This window comes from Diorhabda sublineata, chromosome 5 (assembly GCF_026230105.1).
Source record: "Diorhabda sublineata isolate icDioSubl1.1 chromosome 5, icDioSubl1.1, whole genome shotgun sequence".
NCBI lineage: Eukaryota > Metazoa > Arthropoda > Insecta > Coleoptera > Chrysomelidae > Diorhabda > Diorhabda sublineata.
In genome coordinates, this window is record NC_079478.1 from 24,425,816 (window position 1) to 24,437,837 (window position 12,022).

At 30.5% G+C, this 12,022-nt stretch overlaps 1 protein-coding gene across 1 annotated transcript; it reads right to left on the bottom strand.

Annotated features, from left to right (window-relative positions):
- Positions 1–5,485: 5,485 nt before the first annotated feature.
- Positions 5,486–10,563, bottom strand: LOC130444054 (cuticle protein 18.7-like). Its single transcript, XM_056779028.1, has 2 exons — positions 10,502–10,563; positions 5,486–6,463 (listed from the first exon to the last, which is right to left on the bottom strand). The coding sequence occupies exons 1-2, from the start codon at positions 10,511–10,513 to the stop codon at positions 5,666–5,668; spliced, it is 810 nt and encodes a 269-aa protein (XP_056635006.1). The 5' UTR covers positions 10,514–10,563; the 3' UTR covers positions 5,486–5,665.
- Between the last annotated feature and the right edge of the window lie 1,459 nt (positions 10,564–12,022).

Consider the following 12,022-nt stretch of genomic DNA (forward strand, 5'->3'; position numbering starts at 1 on the left):
ATATATCAAAATATACGATTCCTACTAATTACCTCTGAAAATTGTTTCGAAATTCAATATTTCGAAAATATAGTCTGCAGTTCTCTAAAGGAGAAAACAACTACTTCCCAAAAAGTAGATTGGTGAGTCGAAGAGATCACTCACCAATGGGATAACCTCTCATAAGAGTGAAAAACTTCATTTGTTTAAATGTATGTATGTATATATGTGTATATATATATGTATATATATATATATATATATATATATATATATATATATACGATAGATATATGCAATAGAATTGCATTAACCTTTTTTATTTTTTTATAAAAAAATATTGCACAAAAAATATTAATGCTTCTTTGTCAAAGAAATCTTCCAAATTTAATTTTACAGTAGTAATGGGCAATTATATTTCTATAAGTCTTCCTCTAATATAGTTCTTGCATGTACCCAATAATCTATTTATTAATAAAACTAGTGTGTATTCATTAACTCAACATTTGTGCAAAGAGGAATGCAGAGCATCCAAAGAAGGATCACTCGTGTTTATTCTAGATGATAATTCAGATTTTCTATCAGGATTTTTAGGTAGGGCTTTAGAAATATGTGAAGGGGCTAATGGCAATATGAGGAATAGGTGCTAAATGTGAAAAAACCTTCATCATTACCTATAAATACAGACATTCATAATAAATGGAATTTTAATAAAACTGGTTTACCTCAAAATTTTCAAATATCATGTTCAGCTTAAAAATATTTTATTTGCTTTGTGTTTTCATTGTAAGTAAGTTGATCACTTATTCTCTTAAAGAGAGAAGTTGTTCATCTAGCACTGAAATTATTTTTCAATTCGAATATATCTATAGATTTGTCCTCGAAATCCTAGCATAGTACAAGAACAGTAGAGCGACTTGTATAACTCACTTAAAAGTCGATTTTTGCTTGTAGAGGACTTCAATGCTAAACATGTCCAATGGGGATCGATGCTTAGATCTCCAAGGGGAAGACAGCTATCAAACATCAGAAACAGTTGACTTACTAAGGTATATCTACAAAATATCTAGAGAGAAAATCCTTTCTCCTACCTAATCTCACACAATTCGCATGTACTATTAGATCTTAGTTCTCAAACAATGTTAAACTTAAAATCTGCCACCGTAACGAGCAAGAACACAGACTGTAATACCTTTTTCAGTTAAGTAAATGTTAATATTAGCCTAACCGAACCATTTAAAGTCAATGAATACATAACTAAAAAAGTGGTTAAAGAGTTAATAACAGTAATTCAAAGAGCAGGATGGATAGCAGCGCCTAATACATTTATTAAATCAGTTAATATTTTCAAATTGCACATTTTTGTTTCCAATATTACTGTGTCCTTCTCTATAATTGTCACTAACAAAAAAGGTCATTGGCGTGGTTTATCTCAAGTAACCTTTGTATAGATACTCATTCCTAATATCCACAAGAGAAGCCTCTACTTGGGATGTGAGACGGAGATGGAAATGCTTGACTGTAAGAAGGGCTCGGTGAAGTTTTTGATTCTGGTTATTTCGCATTTCCTATCTCTTTCTTTGACAAAAATGTTTCAAATATGTCGAAAAATAGATAAATTATGAGTGATTTGAATACTTATACTCTTGATATTGATGATATTTGATTGAACGTTACTAATTATAACGATATTATTATTGTAGGAATGGCTCCACCTAAAATTAATTGTGGATATTATTTGATTATAATTAACAAGTTCATTAAATGAATCGACGGTAATGGTATAAATTTGAACAAAGCTATCATTAAATGTGATAATTTATTAGAGTCATATGGAAATTTTATGATTTCATGGTCGGTAGTAGAGTAGAATCAAACACTTGCTATTACTAGACGTGATATAGTAACACTTTATAGGTGTTGGTGGTAGTTAACTCTTAGTAGTGTAAGGGTAGGGTGAGGAAGGTTTCAGATATAAACACGCTTGGAATAAGTTTCCAAATATGATAAAACTGCATTAAATACGTTCATTGCAGGTTGAAATAGAAAAGCATTAGAGAAAACTTCCTTAAAATATGCCAAGATGTATATCTCCGAGTTCGAAAGTTTTGAAATACTTCACACATTACATGATAAAAATTTCCGTCATAATTTACCTCAATCAATAATAATAAACCACATTATTCAGACGAGCATAAAATGTTTTAGCCCAAGTCAAGTTTAATTAAATCAAGCCGAAAACCCGTCAATGATAATTGATTTGTGCAATTTAATCTGTATAACGGCAAACCAAAAAATTCAGTGTGACTAAAATTTTTACATGATCGATTTTTCCAAGAGAATGTAAGAATAAACGTTATTTCAGGTAATTATTTATTATATACAGAAATAAAAAAATAAAGCTAAGCTATTAATTAAAACCGGTAGATGAAGATTGATGAGAAAAGCTTATGTAATAGGTAGAATTTCCCATTCAGAAACCGTATTATCCAGTATACTGGTAGTAAAAGTACTAAAATTTAAACTCGTTGAGATTTGGCCAAAAACATATACAAAGATGAAATGAAAAAAAAAATGAAAGTCGAAATACAAGGAATAGAACAAAAAACCAACAAAAGGAGAATCCAAATAGATCGGAAAAGAATTAGAAAATAAGAAAGAAACCGGAAGGTGGGAAAAAGATAAGATGAAGATAATTATTAAACTGATAACGAGAAAATTAAGATAGAATTTAAACAGCAATCAATAGTCAAGGGTTAAAAACATTGTTTGGAATATTATACTTTGGTGTGGTGTAAGATACAAGGGGTTATAAAATGGTAAGAAGGCAACACTCGACATTTCTTATAGGATATCAACGAACATGAGGGCCCTGAAGATGTGCCTGATTCCTCATATATTGTACATGACTTGGGTTGGAGACATAGAAGCTACGAAAATTTCAAATTTTCCTTTACCTATAGAATTTTGGATAATTTTTGATGAGTAGTAATTTTCAAGTTGTGAAGTGCGTTTCATTATTTCAACAAATGAATGATTTAGTTATACACTTGAATTTTAGAGATAAAATTACTAATTCCTAATACTAATCTTCTAATCCCATGTCGTATCATTTTTTGGCGTATGTTAATGCAATAAAATATTAAATCAAATTAATTCAGACGAAAATTGAAAATTTGAACTTTCAACTAGAAACCACATAAGGGTATTAAATTGTATTGATAAATATTGGGTGTTTGTAATCTTGATTTAGATAATAAAATCAAATATAATGATCCACTTCTTTGGATAAATACCAAATAAATTTTGATAATGACCTAGTAAAATTTTCAGAATCCATGTACAATTTAATTAAATCTTCGAAAACTGCTTGAGCTTCCAAGGCATGAAATCAATTTAATTTTTAGATTGTCAATCAACTATAACGTTCAAAAATAACATTAAAGTTCTAATGGTATTTTTAAAACTGAATTATATACCAAGTTCTATTACTACTATTTACGATAATCTGAATTATTTCATAAATTGAACATCGTAACATATTATCCATTTTTATGCACTCAAGTGGTAACTTGAAATCAAAATTTGTCTTCGCTAATCACATTTCGATATTTGATTCAGAATCAATAAAATGTAGACTTCTAATTTTCCATTTCATTCCCAGAAGTAAAAAAGCCAATGTTGTTCATAATTTCTCATAACTGTGGAATATGGGTCAATAATGGATGATATATTAATGATATTTCAATAAACTATACTAAACCATTCATTCTTTTTAAAATACAAACAAGTGAAGTTTTAACAACTAAAGTTTTTCATAAATTTTTGAAAAAGGACCTAAACGATCTTTTCGAAGTAATGAGGTACCGAGAAAACTGAAGCCCATTCAATAAATGGAAGTTTTCTTGGAATAACAGTCATTTTCATAATCCTGAGTGCAATTATTGAGTTAAGATACAATATTTCAAGGTACAGAAGGAATAAAATTAAGTTGATACTGGAAAATCAGTCCATGCATTTCGATACTTGAAGAAGAATGGAGAAAATATATAGTTTAATCATACACAAATTATATATGCAAGTAGAAACTTCACATGAGCCTGAGAATATTTTATCTTGATAGAAAAGTAAACATTTTAAAATCAATTTATTTACTCCTGTTCATCTCTCGTATATCAATGTTTACACTTATATTCAAATAAATACTTTCCTTTTCAAATATAATTTAAAAAAAATGATATAGCAAATTGAAATTTTTTCCAGGTACTTGAATATGGGAAGTTTATATTAACACAATGGGAAGTAAATTAAGGTGAAAAGTAGTAATAGTAGAAGTTCATTAGTAATTTTCATACTTTTAAATATTTGCTTGATGGTATATGGTTGATAAAATATTCAAGTAAACAATGTGTTATAGCAAGTATCATATTCTCATTATTATTAATTAGGTAGAGTACTCTATTTCTTTTGTAAAATTAAAATTTTTTATTTGAAATAGACTTACGTTATCGAAATGATTTTACCGATTCATTATAAAGTTACTAATAATGATATCTAGAAATGATTCCATTTCATTATATTCCTTTTTCAATTTCTTACCATGATTTTACCTTAGATAACAGATTTTGCAGAAAAAGTTACAAGAAATTTCTCTTAATAATAATAAGCAACTTAATTCAATTGAACTGAATGCAGCATTGCTTGTATTCTAGTTCAAATTTTTTCATAATAGCATATGATCAAATGAATCAAATATTAAAAAAATTCAAAGAAACTGTATAAACAGTAGTTTTACGAACAGCATGGTATATTAAAAATAGAAAGATTGCACTGATTCAATAAAAAGATTAAACGAAACGGTAAATATTTTAGAAGCACATCGATTTCACACAGCTGTTTTCAAGATAGGAAGAAAAACTAAAATATCCAAACACCTTGAAGAACTTATCGAAATAATACAAAATAAAATATGAAAGACTTAATTAAAATTATATTGCCACTGAACAAAAAATTACCAAGAACCTGTTAAATAAATTATTGTATTGTAAAGAAATTGAATATGATTCTGTTATTATTTGAAAAACATCTTTTCAATATAATGGCAAATACGGAGGATAATCCAAAATTCTTTGAAGTTGAAAAAAAGTGCTATTAAACAATATTAAAAGAAGCTTTCGATATTCATTGAGCACATCACTCATGAAAAATGTGTTTTAACCTCAAATTTCCCGGCTTGAAACTGTTTTAAGCAATATAGCATTAATTGAAGGATTTATAATTGGTACTTGATTTGGGTAAACAATTGATATCAAATTAGATGTCAGCACAATCTTCCAATAAATATCTAATGAGTGTTGATATGGTAAGGTTGATATTATACAGATTACTTTGTAGGGAAATATTTATGTAGATTCAATAACGCTATACCAGTAATCGGAATCTAGTTCGACTCTGTGAGTTATTTTTTGATTGAAGTAGTCCTATAATAAAATATAATGCTGTTTGATTCCTGTCACAATATCAATTTATTGTCAGATAAGTCTTGTAATGGTTAACAATCGGTATAAAAATCCTATTTTATAATAACTGATATATCACTTCTGAAACCAACAAGCCTATGGCTATGTGAAAACTAAAAATTATTTTAGATCCACAAACTCCACTTGCTTTTATTGAAAATTTTAATTTAATAATGATAGTATCCCGGATGTCCTGATCTAACAGCTTGATGGGCAGCAAAATGGGCGGCCTTAGCTGCTTGTACTTCAGGTGTTTCTAGAGGCTGGCCATCATGTCCAATTTGTGCTGGTGGACCTCCAGGTCCTCTATAGTAGGAAATTGGAGCATGGGAGTAGACAGCAGGAGCAGACTGTGCAGCAGTATAATGTCCAGCACTTGGACCGTAAGAGTATTCAGCAGTATCGGGAATGTTTTGTCCTGGTCTGCTCAAAACTTTTGCATATTCAGCAAAATGGTGAGCTTTAGCGGCTTGTACTTCTGGAGTTTCTACTGGGACTCCGTTATGATCAAGAACAGGAACATGGAAATCGTAGATTCCACGACGTCTTCTGTAGTGACCATGTCCGTATCCTGATCGAGAAGCAGCTTCAGCATAAGCCGCAAAATGGGCAGCTTTAGCGTGTTGAACTTCAGGCGTATCTATAGGTAGACCTCCGTGAACAGCGGTATAAGGTGATAATACAGCGTTTCTTTGGGCAGCTACTGCGTAATCATGGAAATGTTGAGCTTTGGCTGCTGCCACTTCAGGAGTATCGGCGGGTAGAGCATTGTATGGAGCATAACCATAATAACCCACTTGAGATCTTGCTGCCGCATGTGCGGCTAAATGAGCGGCTTTAGCATACTGGACTTCAGGTGTTTCTATAGGGTGACCATCTGGACCTATAGTAGCCTGTGGCTGGAGATAGTAGTACGGTGAAGCATATCCTGCCAGAGACAAAGCGAATGTGCAGCAAAGAACAATCTGAAAAAAAAAGAAAAGAAAAATCAGTTCCTTTTCATATCACAATTTTTCTATATCAACACATTGTTCTTGTAATGAGTAATGAATTGAGTAACAGTTTTTCAATCAAATTTTTTCCAAACAAAAATGGACCAACGTCAAACACAAGAAATAGGTTTCTTTCCTCTTTTTAAGTAGTTGTAGATCTGATGGATCAGCTGAGCTTTCGATATAGACTCGAAATTTGTTACAATTCAAAAATTCGATATCGCACAATTATAAAATTTGTAGTTTTGAAAATACATCACCGAAACGAATTAGAAAGATGGGCAGATGCATTTTAAAGTGATGATAAAAGTCTCAAGAATATTCATGATAATGATAATATATAATAATATAAGATCGTTGAATTACCGAGGGAGGTTTCAAATCAGCTCAAGGCATCTTTGAGATATTGTGGCAAAAATCCAGCACAACGATCTTAAACAAAATCGAGAGGCTAGGGAATGCATAGAACAAAGAGATGATGTTGGTCTTTGAAGCGTATTTAAGGAGTCTTTAAAGATGGCTTCCATAAATCAAAGCATCTCTGGACACTGGACCAAGGGCATGGAAGTTGAGTGTATATTGAAGAATCGCTTTTAAACTATGAAGTCTTCTTTTCTTTATCAAACGACGAAACTTATTATAAGATCAGGAATATAAACGAGCTTTTGAGCGACAAATATATTCAAAGATATAACATAACCGGAATGTACACAAAAATCCTCTCAACGACATTGTTTTATCTGTTAATTCGGGTTATAGAAGACAGATTAAAAGTCGCTGCGTGCTATGGAATTTTATTTTCACTTTCGTATCGAATTGATTCATTTCTTTGGTAAATGAGACACCATTACACGATTGTATGGAATAATACGATCGTAGTTACTCGATACTTACAGAAGAGTCGAATTGCTTGCATTACCACAAAACCTTATAGGTCAATATTGTTTTGTGTTCTCTGAGGTTACATTATAAATACTTTATTTATTCTATGGTAGTATGTTACATTTGTCTCATTACTTTTTTTTTGAGAGAGAGAGAGAGAGAGTTTATATTTCGTTGTTTCGCTGTTCAATTGATTTTTCAATAAGCTATATCGTCTGTCAATGATTTTTAGATGGGATATTAGTAGAAGAATACACACACAAAAAAACAATATTTTAGGGCTTTGTAGACTACAAATTTATAATATGAGCTTCACCGACCATAGCACACTAGTGTTGTCGTTCAAAACAGCCGCCACAACAAACTCGGCAACACCCAAATCCGTAGGCATCAACAGATCACTACGATCAATACCAATCCTGAAAACATTCTGAAGTGGAGTGGGAACAATCTGAGTTTGATGCTTCAAAGACCCAAGACGCCCAGAACGCCAGTTTATTGGGATTCCTTCCTTTGGAGAAGTGAAAGCTTGTGGAATCAGCTAACATGGCACATCTTTCCTGAATACTACAACCTACAGTCACATTAGGAAATGTGGAACAAATCATGGAGCTTCAACTCGTTATTAAAGTTGATATTTCGAGATTTTTAGTATCTGAATATATAATTGCTGATAATGATTTATTTAAAATTGAACTACTTATATTGTCATGGTACATTATGACTTATGCAAAGTTTTTTCGAAGTTCCATAGAAATGAAATTTCCATCAACTATATAGAATTTGTTTGCGTGCTTATCACTTTCACAATTAATTATATTTTCTCTCTAAATTTAACAAATAAAACATAATATGCATTGGGTCGAAGCTTTTACCTGTACGTGGATCGTATATTTTCTGGTTCATTGTATATTTATATATTTAAAGGAGAAATTTTTTCATGTATCTAATTGTAGTGCAATACTATTTTTAGGAATTATATATTAGAACGTACATTAGATAGGTTCCCGGATAAAATTCTACAACTCCCACAGAACGAATAAAAATATATTAGACGTTATCTCTTTGTGAATATATGAATTAATATCACATTTTATCACATACCCGAGTTACAAATATATTTTCCTGCACGACACACATGTATAAAACATTATGAGAATGTTATACAATATTTATTATTCCTTCTCAGCCACTAAAAATGGTTAATTTTTCATTGCGACACCTACTGCTTTTGGATAATTTATACTGAATGTAGTCTGTGTTACTAAAATTCAAAGATAACAAACTCATAGATATTTAGCAAGTACATCTATGTTAGATGTTTTGAAACTACTACTAGTTAGATTCAATTCTGTTTGATTTCAGTTAGGTGAATTGTCTCTCCAAAACATTAAAATATTATTTTTCTTATGATTTAGAGTAATGGTTACTTATACTAGTATACGTTCTTTCTGTTATGATTCCAATTTTTACACCACTAGCGCGTTTCTTGCGCGTTCTTTATCTGGAATATATGATGTTGAAACTGATAGATCTAATAATATAACAAGTTAATGTACAACCATTAGTTTTTTTCGCCCAAACTGTTAAAGAATGAATAAAAGATTTCCAAATTAGTTTTTAGGAATATGTGGAATTGAAGTCATTAGAATTACACTTTTACAAACAATACAAAATCCATAAAATAGGCATGAAAGTAGAAATGTTCTGTTTCTCGTTTCTATATTACAGATAATGTATACTGAAAATGACTGTGAATGCTTTCGATAAAAACTATTTCGAACTTTTTCTTTATTTTAGAGTGAATCATTTTTGATTGCCAATTTTCTAGGTTGGTTTTATTTTAATCTGGAATTATTTAATTTAAAATCAGCTCAATCATGAACACTTTATATTTATTGCTTTGTTTTGTTGATCTTATACCACAAGAAAATGAAAATATTTGATACATTATTTGAGTTCCTATTAAATCTAATATATCATTTTCAGTTTTGAAATGGGAGAAAAATTTCGGATATGTTATAAATTTATCATAATATAAAAACTGATATCTCCTTTTAAATAATTAATTGACATCTAACTATTTTATGATCAATCCTGTACAAATCGATGATAAATCGAACAAAAGTAAAACGATTGACAAAAATTTATTGTTAATTATTGAAACATTTTGAAAATTTGTGTGTTGTTGAACAGAAGATAAAATTATCTGTATGCAATCTCATTTTAGTTGTAATTCATATATTCTCCAAGGGAATTTTCCAAATAAACATTATAATAGTTGAACCCATAAATTGATTGACAATGCTTCCATCCTTATAACTATTGACTTATATTTGAACGTAGCTAAACTTCAGTAGCAAGAAAATTTTAACTTTTCCTTTTTAAGTAATTGTTAGAATTAAATGGATGATTTACTTAGAGAAAATGAAAATTGAGCTAATTCCTCAGCTGTTACATCAATGTATGAGAAATCTGGAAGAGTGAAAAAACCACTCCCAATTATAAAAGTTGAAATCACAGATAAAATTTTGAGAATCGTGCACAAGTACATTTAACTGATTTTCAGGAAAGGTTACCCAATGTTAGGAAGAAAGTCATCAATTAAAAAAAAATTCATCCCCCTGAATTTAGAAGGATACAACACTAGCACACATTAGAATGGAAGCATCATTGATAATAAATAATAATAAATAATAAATAAAAATAATGAGATATCTAATTTTACTCTTAAAATTTTGTTCTGTCCTTTATTTTGTGTTTTGCATTGAATTTCAATACACCGAAAATCCGTACAAATGTGATGCTAAGTTCAATAAAGTTATTTTGATAATATTTTAAAAACATTACTATTTTCATTAGATGTATAAATATTGACAAACTGCATATTTATAGACTTAAAAGTTATTTCAAGTTCCCACGGAAACGGAAAGCTAAAAACAACAAATATTTTAATTCCAGTGACCTATTGTTTTTCTAATATTATAAAAATTACTAATTATATCCAATCAAAAGAGTGATTTACTAGAAATTATCTAAAAAGAATTCATTTATATCAATACACCTCATGAATTTAAGCACTAAAATCACCTCACAATACACTTTGATTTATTTTGCACTAGTACTCACCAAAATTTTCATTTTGTTGTATTTATATTTGCGTAACCTCCTAGGAACTAGGACTGTTAGAAGACTATGATTTACACTTCAGCCCCACGCTGTATATATGAAGTCCCCCCAAAGCTAAAAATCCCCATACATGTACCTCCTCAAGAATTGCAAGGTCCCTTTCACATTTTGTGGGTTCTTGGAGCTTGCAAAGAAGCGAGCGAATAGATATAGCATATGAATATTTTTTATGATTCAATCTAATGCGTTCTAGTACAATTTATTTTGTGAACTTCCTATTACGGTACTGAAAACTGGAGATTTAGACTGAAAGCCTGCTTTTGTTTGTTTAGAAATTTATTTCTTAGATCTTTAACTTTTTGTGATATAGTTTTGTTTGTTCATAAAATGTGTACATTTATTGATTAAATAGTGTTTATCTACTTAACTGGATACGATCAACAAAAATACCCATGTCTGTCTGGAAATAAATGTTAAAGTATTGGTTCCTATAATATTTAGAAAATAAAAAATGAAAAGTTTTATTGGATAAATTATAGAGTTATACAAATCAAACAACATTTCTAAATCTAATTTTGAAGGTTATGTAATTTAAATTTTACTTCATAACAAATTACGAGGATATATTGAAAAATTCTTAGTCTACTATAGAACCAAACAAAATTTCAATGTCAAAATATTTTATTACTCAACAAATTTTCCTCTTAATTGGATACATTTATTACAGCGAACCTGCAACGTCTCTAGACCTTTAAAAAAATGTTTCTTCTTCCTCTGCAAACCAGACCTCCACAGCTTTTATCACGGAGCCAAATCTGGTGAATAAGGGGGAAGTTCTAGTAATTCAAAGCCCAAATCACGAATTTTTTGCATGGTAACATGAGATTTGTATGCAGGGGTGTTATCCTGCAAAAACAAAACACCTTTGGATGGCTTTCTGTGTCTTTTCTCTTCAATTTTTTCCCGTAAAGAGATCAGTGATGTCAAATAGTAATCTCCAGCTATTTTTCTACCCAAAAATTCAATCATGATTATTCGATGGCAATCCCAAAAAACTGAAGCAAGAATTTTTCCAGCAGATTTTTGTACACGAAACTTCTTTGGTCTTGGAGAACCAGAGTGTCGCCATTCCATCGATTGTTGCTTTGTTTCTGGATCGTAGAAATGTACCCAAGTCTCATCCATAGTAACAATTAGGTGTAAGAAGTTTACATGTTTTCAAATCGAGTATAAATCGAACGCGATGCTTCTACCCTTGCACGCTTTTAGTCAACATTCAAACATTTGGGGATCCATTTTGCAGCAATTTTTCTCATGTCCAAATTGACGTGAACTATATGGTGAACGCGTTCGTATGAAATATTCAGTGCTTCAGATATCCGTATTAGCCCAATTCGACGGTCTGATAAAATCATGCGATCGGTCATCATCTTCAACGGAAAATTTACCTCTTTTGAAGCTTGCAGTCCAATTTTTCACGGTCGCATACGATGGACATTAATCACCAAGGGTATTAAGCAT